The sequence below is a fragment of the Crotalus tigris genome, unplaced genomic scaffold (assembly GCF_016545835.1).
Source record: "Crotalus tigris isolate CLP2741 ecotype Arizona unplaced genomic scaffold, ASM1654583v1 scf7180000017774.6281472, whole genome shotgun sequence".
Lineage (NCBI taxonomy): Eukaryota > Metazoa > Chordata > Lepidosauria > Squamata > Viperidae > Crotalus > Crotalus tigris.
The window spans coordinates 538,693-556,601 of NW_024096625.1; the positions used below are offsets into that span (position 1 = coordinate 538,693).

The window sequence follows — 17,909 nt, forward strand, 5'->3', positions numbered from 1 at the left end:
TTCTTCATCTGGCTCTTGGTCTTAACTTCTTGTGTTAAATATGATTGGTCTTCTAGGAATTAAGAGACTGCAACTGAGAGAGTGTGTGTGCATGCGTCCATGTGCATGTGTGTATGAATGATGCCTTCTCTGAGCCTCTTTACTGCAATGTTAGATTTTTTATCTTGTCTCCCTGGTTCTTTCCAAGTCCAGCTTTTTCTAAATTTGGGGGAGAATCTGGCAGGAATGAGCAGGTCTAAGAAAAACAACTGTCTTGAAGCCAGAGGCAAAACTTCTTTCATATATAAAACAGATATGATGAACCTCTTGAACCCACTTGTTCTGCAGAAAAGTAATATACAATTGGGTTCCACCGTCTGTTGTTGAATTCTGGCACCAAACTCTTGGAGAAGAGGAGCTAAAGGGGCCTGGGAAGAGGTTTCATGTCACTTCTCCAAATTCAGAGACTCTTGAAAATGATCACCTTTTATCACCTACACCTCCTTTGAGCACAAATGTCTCCTTCTGATCCATCAGTGCTACTGGAGGATATTTTGTAGGCTTTATTCTTATGATTCAATAACATCACACTGAATTAAGAGCTGTCTAACAGAGCTGCTCATGAAACTCTGAAAGCCTAATCTTGTTTCTTTTACCAACTGTATCTGAAAACCTTTCATGACCTGACAATATTAGGATGGGAAGATAAAGGAGACAGAATATTTGATGGCTGCAGCAAAAAAAAACAAATTATTTGCACTAATGAAAGTATTAAGAAAGGGAATCTGGATACTAACAAATCATTAAAGCAAAATTTGGAAAGGATGTAATATATCAAAGGAAATCTATATGTACTGCATCTACATATGCCAAACACTTTTTATTTTGTAAAGGAAACTTACCAATTATATTGTAAAGAATTGGCTAAATTAAAACTTTTTTCTAAGACATGTGCTTACTGTATCATCTTTAAAAAGCACCAAAAGAAACATTATCTTTGTAAAAGTTATTTCTTTAAAAGAGTAGTTTTGGATTAAGTCCTTGGAATAATACTAGGGTATTACAAGATTTTAACAAATTCAGTGTACGTTTAGAAATGCCAAGGAGTGTTAACAGTAAGCATCTGTGAAGTCTAGCACCTGGAGCCAGCTTCAGATTAAAAATAAAACAAAACAAAATCCCTTAATTATACTGATTACCCCATAGTTATACAGTCCCCACATTCAAGCAATATAGACTGGTCACAGCAAGACAACAGAGAAATAATAACTGCATCTACATGCAAATTTCTCAAGAGTAAGAAATTTCTCAAAAAGCCGGACTGTCAGCACAATAAGGTGCATTTTTGAATAAAGAAGGCTGACAATTATTAAATGGATCAGTTGGATCACCTTTTGTATTTTAGGGTCTTTTATCTCATTGAGCAGTATTTTGATCTAAGACAGTAATCTGATAGCAGAAGTCGTCTTGATATAATAGCTAAATACATATTCCCATGCTATGCTTTGCAAATTTCAATTATTCAGTTTGCAATGTTTATCAAGAATGCCTTAATATATGTTCCAAATATTAGACAATCATCAAATAGCAGTGTCAATAACTAAATCTCACAAATGAATTGACTCTGGCAGTCTGCAGCAAGAATTCTCTACCAGCTTCCATTCTCCTACACATCAAAGATCAGAAGAGCTGAGTTAATAATGCTAACAGTTAACAAGAATAGAATTGGAAGTGACCTGGGAGATCATCTAATCCAACCCTGTTTTCTCACTCATTAGTGAACAATGGTTAAACCTTGGATGAATCCAAAGGTTTTACTGCACCTACAGCCTCCTTCCCATTTGCCTCTGAAAATTAGGGGCAAAATCTTTTTCCATCTAAGTAGGCCACAACCTACTGCTTGGTAAGTTAGAAAAAGATGGAATAGACAACATCACCACCAGATGGATTTGTAGCTGGTTGACAAACTGTACTCAACGAGTAGTCCTCAATAGTACTACAACCACATGGAGAGAAATAATTAGTGGGGTACCACAAGGCTCAGTCTTAGGCCCAGTATGATGTCAGCACCCATTCTTTCCCTGGGGGGGATCTTTTTCATTTCTTCTTCATTTCTTTCTGAGGGTTCTGCCATTCTCCTGAGGAGGAAGGGGGAAGGCTCTGTGGTATGTTTCTCTGCTTTGCCACAATGTATCCTTTTGCTGTTTCTACAAACTTATTCTTTAAACTGTCTCTCCCTTGATATTACCTTGGGGTGAGAAAGGAATGTGCCTCCAACCATCTGGCTTATCTCTGCAGAAGGGAAAGTGCAGAGACCCAACAATATCTTTACAAGCATGGGAACGGACCCGTTATCAGCTCCATTCCCATAGCGGACTTAACACCTGAGGATTGGCCCATTCAAACTGACCGGATGAACTATTGGGGTGGGGTTTGCTTGGGACTCTTTTAACCTATTGATCTGAGTGGGAAACTCTCAGATCCTGCCTATTATGCCTGCTATCAGCTTCTCCTAATAAAAGTTCCTTTTGGAATGAAACTGTTCCAAGAGTCCTGCTTTCTTGGGATGTGGTTTTGAAGTGGGCCCTGACATATTCTTCAATATCTTCATAAATGACTTAGATGAGGAAATAGATGGGGAACTCATCAAATTTGCAGATGACATTAAACTGGCAGGAATAGCCAGAATCCCAGAAGACAAGCTCAGGATCCAAAAAGATTTTGACAAACTTAAACAATGGGCCCTATCCAACAAAATGAATTGTAATGTGGAGAAAAACAAATTTTTACATTTAGACAGGAAAAATCAAAGCTTTTAGGAACAGATTAGGCGAGACTTGGCTCAAAAACAGTAACTGTGAGAGGGACCTTGGAGTCCTAGTGGATGATCACTGGAATATGAGCCAGCAGTGTGAGGCAGCAACCAAAAAAAGCTAATACAATCCTGGGCTGTATAAACAGAGGCATAGAATCAGGATCATGCAAAGTATTAGTGCCACTTTATAAAATCTTAGTAAGACCACACCTGGAATACTGCAACCAATTTTGGTCACCATATTACAAAAAAGATGTTGAGACTTTGGAAAACGTTCAGAGAAGAGCAACTAAAATGATCAAAGGCCTGGAGACTAAACCATATGAAGAATGGATGCAGGACTTGGGTTTGGCTAGTCTAAAAAAAAGAAGAAACAGGGCTGACATGATAGCAATATTCCAGTATTTGAGGGGCTGCCTCAAAGAAAGGGGGTCAAATTATTCTTCAATGCACCAGAGGGCATGACAAGAAACAATGGTTGGAAACTGATCGAAGAGAGAAGCAACCTAGAATTAAGGAGAAACTTCCTAATAATAAGCACAATTAACCAGTGGAACAGCCTGCCTTCAGAAATTGTGGGCGCTTCATCACTGGAGGGTTTTAAGAAGAGACTAGACCAGTGATGGCGAACCTTTTAGAGACTGAATGCCCAAACTGCAACCCAAACCCCACTTATTTATCATTGAGTGCTGGATGGACGTGGCTGCAGTAGGCGTGACCACCTCGATGTTGCTTGTGGGGAGGGATGCCTATGGGGGCCAGGCAGGGTTGGGGGAGATCCAGGGGGTCGCTGGTGGGTGGGACAGTGGGGATGAGGCAAGCAAGGCAGGGGCCAGGACGGCTGCTGCCTGACACCACACACAGCAAGCGCATGGGGGCCAACAGTGTCCGTCAGCAGCCATAGCCTGCCCACTCCTCGACCGGCACATTTTGGGGCTCCACAGCCCACTGCGAATACTGGGCCAACCCTCCAGCAGCAGGCGGAGTATGGGAGGGGGAAGCGTGTGATGCAGACTGCTGGACGCGCCTACTCCGTCCCATCTGTTTTTGATTACGGTTGGAGAGCAGATTGCTGCTGGTCATCTCCTCTGCCCCCTTGCAGATCTTGTCCTTGGCCCGCACGTGGAGCAGATCTTGTCCTTGGCCCGACACACCTTAGCCTCACCTTGGGCTTTCGCCGCCAGCAGCTCGCACAGGTCCATTAGGCTACCACCACTGCCTGGAGCACCTGGCCCGCCCAGCACAAAGGAGGTGAAATGGCCGGCTAGCAAGCTCGAGTAAAGGTGGTAGAGCATGCCCACACCCAGCAAGGCCACCCCAAGCGGGGAAAGCCGGATTTCCATTGGTGCCATGGTCCCCCAGTCCCAATTAGGCTTGCGTGCCTCCCCCATCTCTGCTGGGCATGCTCTACCACCTCTACATGGGGCTTCCTAGCTGACCGTTTCACCTCCTTCGTGCTGGGTAGGCCTGCAGCTCTGGGCGGCGGCCTAGAGGACCTTTGCCAGTGGCTGGTGGCCATGGTAGATACTGAGGTGTGTGAGGGGAATGCACTCCACCCATGGGCCAAGGGCAAGACCCTCAAGGAGGCTGAGATGACCAGTAGCCACCAGCTCTCCAACCAAAAAGCCATTTCAGTGTTGTTAAGGATGGAAGAAGGTAAGTGCTATAGTACTTCCAACTCACACGGATTACAATAATCCTAAATGGAAAGATTAAAATGGTCTCACAATCAAGAGTTCTTCTCTTTTAAACTGATCTGTTCCGAGGAATAATTTAAAAAACACATCCATTGTTTGAATTTCAACAAGGGAGTCACAAGGCGACAACATGAAAGACAATTTGGTTGTAGGCTAGAAACAGGGAGATTGCCAGTTCTAGTCCCGCTTTAGGCATGAACTTTAGGTCAGTCATTCTGAGCAACTTTAGGTCAGTCACTCCCTCACAACAAAATTCATCTCACAGAGTTGTCATTGCTGCGGGGAAAATAGGTTGAGGAAAAAGTATTAGGCTTGAGTTATTTATAAAGGCAGGATAAATATGAATAAACATGAATCAAGATGTACCTCAGCAGAAATGACAGGGGGGGGGAGTGAGGGGATGGGAGCCAACAGCGTAAAATTATTAAACAGACCATGATGTTAACAGCGCTATGAAGGCTACCACCAATGGCTTAATAAAATAACCAAACACCTTCATGGGATTAAAAACGGAGAGAATGCGAGAATGAGAAAAGCTACTGTCCAAAGAATTTCACCCTCCCCTCCCCACCGCCTTTGTTTAAAAGGCAGCTCTCGTCCACTCCCGAAGCTCTATGGGAGGTGGGGTGGGCAACTTTCTGATTAAGCGTTGGCTTCGGAGGCGCGCAAGTTGTGTTTTCGGGGGGAAGGGTGGGGGTTTTGTGGTTATTTTAAAACAGGGAACACCCGCCTTAGTTATTGTTAGCAGGAAAGGCTTTGCTCTGACGTGCAGTAAGACGGTAAGTTCAAGGAGGCCGTCGTATTCCATTCACCCATGGGTTGGCTTTTCTGTGATACATACAACTCTTGTTGTATTTTTAAAAATGGTTTAAAGGTCCAGGGGGGAAAATGCAGTGAGAAGCACCCCACTGCCAGCCCCCCAACGGAGCACTCTGTCACCGCCGCCGCTCCAACCCAACCCTCGCAGAACACCGTTCTCCTGCAACTCCGACCCAACCCTCGCAGAGCACCTTTCTCCCACTGCCCTGCCTCAACCCTTGCAGAGCGACCCAACCCCGCCACCCCAACCCAAGCAGAGCGCCTTTCTCCCACCGCCTCGCCACTCCGATCCAACCCTCGCAGAGTGCCCTTCTCCCACCACCCTGACCCAACCCTCGCAGAGCGCCTTTCTCCCACCACCCCGAACAAACCTGTCGCTCCGACCCAACCCTCACAGAGCGCCCTTCTCCCACCACTCCAACCCAACTCTCGTGGAGTGCCCTGCTCCCACTGCCCCAACCCAACCCTCGCAGAGCACCCTGCTGCTCCCCCCACCCCCCACATGGCATCTTCTTTTCAGCTCTGACGCGGTCCCCCATCACTTCCTCTGCCACAATGTGGGACTAAAAATAAAGTTCAATCAATCAATTCCAACTTTGCGAGATCTTTTTTTCCCCGTGACTTGAAATTGATTGATTGGTTGAACTTTTTTTTTGTTTTTTTGCATATGGCAGCAGAGGCCTAAAGTGAAAAGGTTTTATAAAACCCAGCTTAAAAAGCCACTTGCCCGAGATTTTGATGCAGGTGGCTCATGGACGGGACTGAAGGCCTAGGACTGGAGCAACAGCGTACATGCCCACAAAGAGGGCTCTGCGTGCCGCCTGTGGCACACATGCCATAGGTTTGCCACCACGGGACTAGACAATCACTTGTCTGAAATGATATAGGTTCTTCTGCTTGAGCAAGGGGCTGGACTAGAAGTCCTCCAAGGTCCCTTCCAGCTCTATTCTATTCTATTCTATTCTATTCTATTCTATTCTATTCTATTCTATTCTATTCTATTCTATTCTATTTTCTCTGACAATCAATCTAGAAACTATGTAAAGCATTCTTAAAAGAGTAATAATTTATTTAAATAAAAGGATATATTACAGTAAACCTCAGACATACTTTGATTTTTTTTCTTTTATATTGCATCTTTTCAAATGTTCCACCTGATTACAATATGGTTGGGACTGTATCTGATTCTGTAATATTAAATGGTAATAAATATATATAAGACTGTCATGTTTCTTAAAGTATTCACCTCCATCTTTTGGCTTCTTTTAAGAGGACAAAGGATAAATATTTTATTTATTTATATAAGGTACCGATTATTATTTTATACCTGATATTTTTACTCTGTCCTCGTACTTACTTATGAAGTACAGTCCCCTTTCCCTCAAACAAAATTGAATGTGGCCCTCAATTCAAAATTGGTTGCCCATTCATAAACAAAACAGATAAAACCTTTGTTTTACAATACTCTTCTGCCTCGTTTGTTAATTAACAGTGTTTAATATGACTTCTCTAGATGTAGCATATCTAGGCAGAGAATAACAGAGAAACAATCACTTAAAATTTCTTCTCACTGAATCACACTGCCAAGACAATCTGAACTGAGGAATGATCTGTTTGCTATGTAACTTACATGAAACATGTATCTGGATATCTGATTATTGATTTAATCAATTTAATCAAAAAAACTAAATCTTGTTTTCAAAGTCCAGAGTTTTCTACTTTTATGCATATTTATTTGGAGGATAATTTTAGTGACGGGTTTATCTATGAACATCCATACCATACACACATACATGCATACACATATACACACACATGCAAATCAGAAGAAAATCATAGAAACACAGCTTTCATGTAGAGGCCTAATAGGACTAATTTATCAGATCTATTGCTCATTTTTTAATTTACCTTGTGTGGTGGTTTCAGAGATGGGCAAACTTTCTTGATTATCTTTAAGTGTGTAAACACTGACATTGTATTCCACACCAGGACTCAGATTTTCAAAAATGCAGGATGTATCTTCTGCTTGCACTTGCTCCTCCAGAGTGTAGCTTTCTTGCCCATTTGTAGGGACTGTTGTAATTCTGTATCCAGTGATGTCTAATACAAAATGATAAATAGCCACACATAATGTAATCTTTAAAATACAGGAATCAGTGTAGTTATTTTAAGATATACAATTATTTTAACACTCTAAATCAAGCACCCATAATTGTCTATATACCTTTACAAATATTGATTTAGGACTATTCAATATTTACTAACTTTATTCTGGTCACCATTGAAGTGATATTTAATTATTAGACCATAGATTAAGAGGATTGTTTCTAGATTAGAGTATGATTTTTCTGGCTATCAAACATCAAATTTTTATTCTACCACATACTGTGTTATTTTTCATTAATTTTAAATGCCTGAAGCTCAAAACTTAGCCGAGTATCTCAAAATGTGCAAAATGCTCTAGAAAATGGAGCCACTTCCTGTTAGGAAAGCTACCTGCTACAAGCTATCCCATATCAATTACCTGATTACCAACGGCATTAGGAACATCGGCTCAGTTGGCATAAGCCTCAGGTGAGCTATTCCAGAGAGCTGGAGTGCTTTAATCAAAAGGGGATTCGTGAGTAAGGATAAGGTACCTGGAGTAGTGCTTTTTTTCCAAGAAACAGTAAGGATTCCAGTGTCAGGGTTAGAATCAAGGTTCAAGTTTGTGGGAGGAGATGGTGCTGAGAAATAAAAGCAAAATGTTAGCAAGGTTAGGTCTGATGTTGATATTCTATTTTACTGCACCAAAGGAAATCAGAAGTCAATGTCTTTTTTTTTCTCCCTACCCTCACTTTTCTATTCCCCTTTCCTTTTCCTATCCTTCCTGCTATTTACTTTTGTATTTTCATTGTATTGTATACTATAAACTAATAAAAACTTTAAAGGAGAAATAAAAGCAAAATGTTAGATTTGTAGAAAAACACAACTCTCATTTCTTGTGCTTTAAAGACACAAAAACGAATCTCAGGAAAAGTTTCCAACAAGTCCTCTTTCCATTTGCAATGTTTTTTATGTCACAGATATGGTAAAATAACTGTCTAAACTCAGTTCTAGAAATTATTGATAGCTTAGTAGTATTTTTTCCAACAGCAGCCGATCTCTGTGAGTTGATCTATATGGGACAGGGTAGGCAACTAAAGCCCCAGGGTTCCTTCTAAATTGATACGGCCAATCTGCATTTAGATCAGTGGTTCTCAACCTGTGGGTCGGGACCCCATTTGGGGTCGAATGACCATTTCACGGGGGTCACCAAACAAGGCTCTCCACCATTTTTCCCCTTTTCTTTGGCCACGCCCCTGGCACCCGGTGATGTATAAGTGGTTGGGGGTCACCACAACATGGGGAACTGTATTATGGGGTCGCGGCATTAGAAAGGTTGAGAACCACTGATTTAGATAATGCGCCTTCTATGCAATTGTGGCAGTTTTAAACACTATTTACAAATATGTTACAAGAAAAATAGTTATGAAGTCATATCATTACTCCTAATTTTCTTATCTCAAATTATATCAGATTTTTTCTTAATATGTTTTATTAAGAAAATCATTTGGCCCAAAATATTTCCACTGAAGTTTGTTGGGACACACTCAGAGGCTAAGTAGCTTTGGTGTCTTTGCCTCAGAATATAATGAGATACTTAAATGACCCATACGTGTGACTACTGTCTTGACGATAGGTGTTGTTCTTTCTTGACCATCCTTAATAACATTAATGCTGTAGATATATTCTACACCAGGAGTTAGGCCAGATATAACAATGCTTCCAGATTCTGAGATGACCTCCCTTGGAGCTTCTCCACCTTGGCTTGGTCTCACCCCTAGCTGTAATAGAAAAAGAATAAACAATTTTTTGCTGATATATATTGGTTTCTGTCCTGTGCTAGGACAAGAATGATGAGAATCTGGTCAACTTTCAGAAAATACACATTAGAAATGCATCTGGAATTAAAGCTGCCAATGTAAGAGTTGAGAAAGATATGGATAGGAGAAGAGATAAGGTATCTTATGGTTTTAATAATATATTAAAAATTAACTTAAATAATTTTAAACAGCAGTGAATCTAATAGTTTTCAGCCTTGCCAATTTTAAGATGTCTGGACTTCAACTCCCAGAATTTCCCCAGTCAGCATGGTCCACTCCCTTTTCTCCTTATACTCAAATTTAACAAAGAAAATCTCAGAATTTGCACAATTTTGCTATGCAAGGAATATGTTACTAACATTCCTTTTCATCAAGCTGAAAATTGTTCCATAGGTTATGTGTTAAAAATTTAGAATCTAAGGTTTCTGTGCTGTTGTATATATTTTGGGGGAGGGCTGTTCTTTATCTTATTTCTTACTTTCTCTCTTGTCTTGGGAACTCCAAAGGAGTATTACAAAACACTGAAATATCAACAATTATAGTTTTTCATTTTTGTTAAATATTACTGTAAAATTGTTCATTCTGGATCCAGAATATGATTTTTCCTGGAATATCGTCTGGATTATTTTTGGCTTTAGCACTACAAAATACAAAAATAATTAACAAATGCCATCGTCAAAAAAGAAGAAACTTGCACATGAAACAAAGTGCCAGTTTTAACTGCAAGGGCATATGAAGAGGACATCACATGCTGGCAGTATTTTTCAATCTCATTTCATCAAACAATGGTTTTGTTTTCTTTTGATTTTTTACTATTTCTTATTTAAACAGTTTTGTAAATTTATTTCTAGAATAGCCCTTAGCTAGAAAGCAGTATGGCATTTTTATTTAATAAAATTAATCAGGTTGGCTGTTAAAAAATTATCAGGAAATAGTAAGACTGAGAGCTTTATGAACATTATTCTCTTCCTCTATCACATTAATATTTAAATGTATATATAGCTTTTGATCAATTTACCAAAAGCTACTATATGTTGTTAAATAATTACTAGCTATGTGTAATTAAGTAAAGACCCAGAACACTTTCCCAAACTAAGTTATCCAAAATTGCTGTGAGCAAGCAATTCATGAACAGTAGGGTGGAGATAGCGAGAGCCTATTTTCCTACCTTAAACCCAAGTCTAGGTGCAGGTATCCAGGTAACAACAATGGATGCCTCTGTCACTTCAGTGTTATAGGGAGGAATTGAGCCTGTGGATTGCACTGTCAAATCAAATGTAAAGCAAGGCTTAGAGATAGCAGCTTATATATGTATTATTTATTAATAGCCTGCTTTCCTACTTAAAAAGCATGTTAAAGTGGCTGGAAAGATAATTTAAAATTAAACAGAATAAAATTGTAACTAAAATTTAAAACCACAAATTTAAAAATTGTTTATTAGTACATTACACATACTAATCATCAGTTACGTTAGTCTCGTCTGGTGCAAAAAAACGGAAGAGCTCCAAGAATAGATCAAAGAGATTTCTTTATTGTTGATCACCAGTTTTATAAGAATCTTGCCAGACTAACTGCCTTTACTTGTGAAACTGCAGATTCTAAGGAACCTCAAATGCTTCTTCCCCCAATGGACTTTAAGCTGGAATGTCTTTACCTTTCCCTATTGGAGCCTCCCTCTCCTGCAGGTGGTGATTCCACCACAGTACTGTGATAATTAGAGACCATCCATTCCAATACAACATTTTACATCTAGGAGTAATTCTAATATATACTTCATTTTAGTTATTTCTCATTTGTAAATGCTTTTCATTATTTATTTCAAGCCAGTTGAGGAATTGAGCAAAACAGCAGCTTAGGAATCAAAAGCTACTTTAAAAAATCTCTACATATCCACGTCTACTATGTAGCAACTGTGATAAAAAATATTTTAGAGTTCCTTCAGTTTTTATTTTGAATATTTGATACCACATATGAATCACAACCTAGAATGACCTTGGAATATAAATGGGCGTGCATCTTAGATCTTAGTCACCAGGAACATTTAATTTGGAACACATACAAGCCAGAAAACAACCAGTAACAGATTCAAGCCAAGTCTGATATGAACTAACCTTTCTAAATTGGAAATGTTTACATCTATCAGCCAAACACAACTTGTATATAATAGCTAATTCACTGATCTAGTGGTTTCTTCTGATTTAGCCATACTGTTGATCAATTGTCTGCAGTTAACTGGGGGTCTGCTTAGGTCTGTATACCCACCAAGAAAAAAAAACAGCTTATCAGGCACAAATCCTGACACCCGTCTGGATGGCAAGAAAAGTAGATTTTCTGAGTTTCTGAAAGGCTGCTGTTCACAATACTGCCATGGTCAGTTTATTAAGTTAACAGTTATGCAGCAATCTGTGTTTTCACTCAAAGCAGTATCAAAATTAAAAATGGATGTGACCTCAAATAGATCTTTTAAGTTGTACCTCATTAAAGAAAATGACTTCACTGGAAAAATACAAGATCTGTCGAGTATGACTGAAGACAGTCAAATCATCTTTGTACAATAAGAAAGAAAGAAACGTTTCCCCCAAATAAAGCAACAAAGCTGTTCCTGGTACAATGGAATTATAATCTTTTTTTATGCCTTTCTGATGGCTTTTAAGTTTTGCCAAAAAACTAGAAATACGTTTTTACTAAGATACACAATTGAGAGACATGCCATAAAACTTACTATTTCCTGTAAGTAAAACTAATAATAGATATTTTACAGGCGTATTTATGTGCTGAAATTACAGGGTTGCAGAGTAAGTCTGCTCCATTTTTTTCCCCATAGCCTGAAGCTATTTTTCATTTCCTAGGCTCTGGGAGGGAAGGTGCTAACATTAAAGGAAGTCAAATAAGAAATCTGTAGTTTTCTTTAAAGACTTTGCAACCTTACGCTGCCTCTCAAGCTAAGTCCTGGGCATTGATAAATTTCCCAATTTAGAAAATATCTATTGATAATACAAAATTAGATTTAATCTGAACACCTTGCTAATGAAATCTCAAATGTCCAATCATGGTCATTTTTTTAAATTAAGCTGTTAAGTAGTTCTGAGACTCATTTTTGGAGGCGGCAAACAAAGTCTACGTCACACTTACATGTTGTGAAGGTTCCCATTTCTGGATTGCTCTTTTGGTTACCCTTAACAGCCACTAAAGACACAGTATACTCAGAGCCAGAGTGCAAATTCCTCAGCAGATACTTGGTGGCTGATGGCCCCACAGTGTAATGCTTTGGATGACCACCTGTGGTAGGCTGCACAGTAAGTTGGTATCCTGCAATATGAGCTCGCGGGGGCTTCCATGTGACTAGTGCAGTAGAGGGTGTCTCATTGACAAGCTGCAAATTGGTTGGGCCATCAAGTTCTAGAAAGGTAAGTCAAAAAAATTAATATAATATTATAATAAAATATAAGTTTATTATTTATTGTATATAGACATCAATCTACCCAAAAACTCTAGCTAGTGAACAAGAGATTCTATTAAGCCACAATTAAATTACATACATACATACACATACTTATTTTCTTCTCCTTCATAATACATTATACTTTAGATTAGAATGTAGTTTATCATTACTACTAATACTGGAAACAATCAGTAATACTAATAATAGGAACCTGACATTGACTTTTTACAATATCTAAATTATCTATAGTTAAATGAGTTTTACAAAATATTGCATGTCCAATCTTTCCCTTCATTCTGCTTATTTCATATCACTCTCACTTTGTCCACGTCTAGGAAAGTGGCCTCTGGAATAAAATAGACTGCTACATCATTGCATGACACATGCCATTAAGTTTTCAATTTAGTCAAATGCTGCATATTGGGTATACAGTATATAGTTCCTGAAGAATACTGTACAGGGCTATTTTTCACTGAGGTATAAACATGTACCTGAGGTGAACTACATTACAATCTAGAGCTTGAATTACAGCTGCATTCGGCTGCAGAAGTTATACAAAAGTTGTCAATGAATATTGGGAGTGTGGGGGGGGGAGATAAAACAGAAAACTATTGAAGATATGGGACATAATTATATTATATTAGAATAGAGCTGAAGGGACCTTGGAGGTCTTCTAGTCCAGCCCCCTGCTCAAACAGGAGGACCTATACCATCTCAGACAAGTGACTGTCTAGCCTCTTCTTAAAAATCTCCAGTGATGAAGCGCCCACGATTTTTGGAGGCAAGCTGTTCCACTGGTTAATTGTCCTCACTGTCAGGAAGTTCCTCCTTAATTCCAGGGTTGCTTCTCTCTTTGATCAGTTTCCAACCATTGTTTCTTGTCCTGCCCTCTGGTGCTTTGGTGAATAATGTGTGAATAACAATAATCTTCTTTGTGGCAGTCCCTCAAATACTGGAATATTGCTATCATGTCACCCCTATTTCTTCTTTTCTTTAGACTAGCCAAGCCCAAGTCCTGCAGCCATTCTTCATATGTTTTAGTCTCCAGGCTAAATTAATTATTATTAATTTATTATTAATTATTAATTCTAGTATAGTCAATAAATTAATTCTTAATTTGTTTTCCCCCTCCCCCCTTATTTTGTGTTCTTGCCTTATCAGCATACCACCCATGTACTTTTTTTCTGGCAAGTTACCCAGAAGCCAAATGCACACCTCTGACCTATCAGACTGAATGCTAGCTACAAACAGAATTTTTCAAATTTTGTTCTATAAAATAACAGCATATTAAATAACTTAAGGCAGGGGTCCCCAACCCCCAGACTGCGGCATGTCAGCAACCGATCCGCACAAACAAGCCAAGCACCATCCATGGGATGCAGGAAGCACACAAAACCATGCACTTTCTGGTCCGTGGAAAAACCTTTTTCCATGGATCCGGTCCCTGGTGCCCTAAAAGTTGGGGACCTCTGACTTAAGGTATCCCATAAGCTGATTCCACGATATATTTTGTTGTGATGGTTTATATCTTTAGTTTTGCTTATCAAACAAGTACCCTATTAATGAATGAAAAAAGAAGTTGGCGTTCTCTCTTCAGATGCCCACTCCACTATTAAGAAAAAAATAATCGCTAAAAGAGTTTTGAATGACTATTCAACATACAAATATGAATTTTCAGATGTAAAGATGCTGAAGGTCTTTTAGCATTCATTACAACCAAATCAATATGCTGAATGTAAAGGTGATTTTAAAATTTTATTCTGGGCATTGATGACATTTATACATTTGATTAAGGTAGAGATAGAAACAAACATTGATTGGTGTTCTATGATATTAAATTTTAAGGAGGTACTGCTAAAGAAAAACAATTAATTCAGTTTAATCTAATTTGTAAATGGCTACACAGATGTCCTGCCCACCAAACAGTTCAAAAGCATGCAAACACGAGTGGATTAATAGGTACCATTTCAGTGGGAAGGTAACAAAGTTCCGTACATCTTTGGCATATAGCCATGTTGGTTACACAACTATGGAAAATGTCTTCAGACAATGCTGGCTCCCTCAACCAAGAAACACAGATTAGTACCATGTCCTAATTGGACATGATTGGACAGGGAAACCTACACAGATGTTTACTGCTTCAGTGAGAAATAGATTCTAAAGCTATTATTCAAAATGACACAAGTCATGAGTTAATCTTAAATTAGTCTATGATCCCTATTCTAATAAACTGATAATTCAAACTAAATGAGCATAATATACTTATCCCTAAGTTTTTTTAAACCTCTGGCATGTTCCTTATAGTAATACATATTCACTTCTATACTCTTTCCTCATGCACAATATTTTTATTATTCTACGCCCTGCTGTTTATAAGATTATCAACTGAAAATGATCACGTATATGTGCAGTGGAAGTACAGGGAATCATGCAGATTTCACAAGCAAGATTTTAAATGTTTGAAGAATGATTTTTCTTCAGCACTGAAAACAGTCTGGCTTCCTCACAGGGAAAAAAGCGATAAAAGAATAACTGATCCCCTTTTCACAGTAGTAATGGGGGACTAAACTGAAAGTTAATGTAGAGAAAAGTAAGGTTTTATACTTAAGGTAAAAAAAACCAAATGTACAAGTACAGATTAAGTGAAATCTGGCTCAAAAGCAATAACTGTGAGAGGGATCTTGGAAAGCTAGTGGACAATCACTTAAATGAGCCAACAGTGTGCAGCCGCCGCCAAAAAAAGCTAATGCAATCCTTGGTTGCATAAACAGAGGGATAGAATCAATAAAAGAGAATATTTGTAGCTCAGAATTGAAATGAGGGACACTTGGTGCTCTCTGAGCTTGCTTATTTTCTTGCAGACATTTCATTACCCAAACTAGGTAACATCATCAGTGCTAGTAAAGAGTGCCATTTGCTGCCAGTTTACATTCTGGTGGCTTGTCTGTCATTGTTGGCGGGGATGGTCTTAAGAGATTTTTGATTGGGCTGTTTATTGTTGGCTCTTTGGCAGTTTCTTGTCTGGGGTATTGTTTACTTGATTGTTGGTCTGATGTTAACCTAGGAGTTAATCTATGCTGATCTGGATGCTGATTGCTGGTGGAGAGGTGCTTGGGTCTTTTTGTTCCCTTTTGGGCTGGTTAATTGTCTCTTTTGCAATCCATAGATGTTGTTAATGTCTATGTGTCTTCTTGTTGTTGTTGTTAATTGTGAAGTCGTGTCCGACCCATCGCAACCCCATGGACAACGTTCCTCCAGGTCTTCCTGTCCTCTACCATCTTCTGGAGTCCATTTAAGTTCACACCTATTGCTTCAGTGACTCCGTCTATGTGTCTATTGATAGCTAATTTGTCAGAGTGCCAGGCTTCTAAAATTCCCTGGCATTTTTGGACTTGGCCTGGTCTAGGATTGTCACTTTTTCCCAATTGGTTAAATCTGTTTATATCTTATGAAATTAAAGAATTTTCACCATGTCTTCTAATTGCTAGTAGATGTTCATGGATGCATTCTGCCAGTCTTTTGCCTGTTTGTCCTACATAGTGGTTGTTGCAGTTTTTACACTGTATGTTGTAGATGACTCCTGTTTTATCTTCTGTGGTTGTTAGGTCTTTTGGTTTGCTTAGGACATTTTGAAGGGCTTTATAGTTGGCTTCTGTGCTATGCTCATTCCATGTGGTTGTAGTAGTCTGTTGGTAGTTTCTGAGATATCCTTGATATACGACAGTGTAATTATTTCTAGGGTTTGTGTTGGTTGTGCTGTATTGGTAGAGTGGTCAGGGGCTTATAGAATCAAGACCATGTGAAGTATTAGTACCACTTTACAAAACCTTAGTAAACCCACACTTACAATACTGCATCCAGTTTTGGTCACATTATAAAAAAGATGTTGAGATTGTGGAAAGAGTGCAGACAAGACCAACTAAGATGATTAAGGGACTGGAGACTAAATATGAAGAACAGTTGCAGGAATTGGGTAGCTCTATTCTAGAGAAAAGGACGTGATAGCAATATTCCAATATTTGAGGGGCCACCACAAAGAGGGGGCCAACCTATTTTCCAAAGCACCAAAAGGCAAGACAAAAAACAATGGATGCAAACTAATCAAGCAGAGAACCAACCTAGAACTAAGGAGAAACTTCCTAGAGAACAATTAATCAGTGGAACAGTTTGCCTTCAGACGTTGTGCATGCTTCATCACTGGAGGCTTTTAGAACAGACTGAACAACCACTTGCCTGAAATGGTATAGAGTCTCCTGCTTGAGCAGTGGGTTGGATTAGAAGACCTCCAAGATCCCAACTCTATTGTTCTGTATTCTCAGATAAATACAGTGCCAGAAATCTATTATTACCACTAACCAAGAATTCTTTCTTTTAAAATAGCATTTGGTATCCAATTCATCATTATCCATTTGCAATTTGCTCTCAAGTATACAAATCAACTTACATGGGAGCACAGAAGTTACTAAATTTTCTTCAAAGTCATACTAATTCTGCCCCTAATTAATCTATTGAAGTGATCATGAATAATTAAATAAGAATGTGATGTGAATTCCGGATTTAATTTGACCTGTAGGTTTTATAACAGCACAATCTAAAATAGCAGATTAGATTATTCTTTAGGGGGAAAAAAATCTCAAACCAGAAAGGCAGCCAGTGCCTTACAAATGGAATGCCTTCCAATGATGGGCTCCTGTCAATCAAAATACACTAGGCCATTGCTCTTTCTTTTTCTCTATCACGGCTTGTGGTGGAAAGTAGAGATGGGAGAAGTGGTGGGATAATTAGAAATGAAAGAAAAGACACTATGAAATTCTGTGAATGAGGAATTTTACAGTCTCAGTGAAAGTACCCCAAAGGTATGGATTCTTTTGTTTCTTTCAATAGTGCTGCCAGAGTCAAAGGGGCTGCAAATCCTTATTCCTTTGCTGCCTTTGAACTCTGCAACACTATTTTCAGATATATCTTTGACTGTATCCAAGAGGAAACTAAATTGTAGTTAATTTTCTTTTTTACATCCTCTCTCTCTCTCTCACCTGAAGATTCCATTTTCTTTTATTTGTTTAAATGCAATATTTAGGAAGAAGAAAGGTGGTATGGGAAGTGAAATTTTGAAAGTATTAAATGAGCTAGCAACAAGATTTGGACAAGACTTTATTTAAGATTGCAATCTTAGACAGTTTCCGTTTAGGCTTTCTTGTAAGTAGACTGAACTGTTTCTCTTTCTCACACACACACACGCATACACAGTACAC

At 38.9% G+C, this 17,909-nt stretch overlaps 1 protein-coding gene across 9 annotated transcripts in view; it reads right to left on the bottom strand.

The window, feature by feature from the left end:
- Positions 1-17,909, bottom strand: part of FN1 (fibronectin 1) — a 130,479-nt gene that overhangs the window by 48,518 nt on the left and 64,052 nt on the right. For all 9 annotated transcript variants that reach the window (XM_039341917.1, XM_039341914.1, XM_039341915.1 and 6 more), the window contains exons 21-25: positions 12,348-12,614; positions 10,384-10,478; positions 9,008-9,176; positions 7,950-8,036; positions 7,219-7,410 (exon numbers count right to left, since the gene is read on the bottom strand). In XM_039341917.1, the coding sequence (XP_039197851.1) occupies positions 7,219-7,410; positions 7,950-8,036; positions 9,008-9,176; positions 10,384-10,478; positions 12,348-12,614 (810 nt within the window). The remainder of the gene's footprint in view (positions 1-7,218; positions 7,411-7,949; positions 8,037-9,007; positions 9,177-10,383; positions 10,479-12,347; positions 12,615-17,909) is intronic.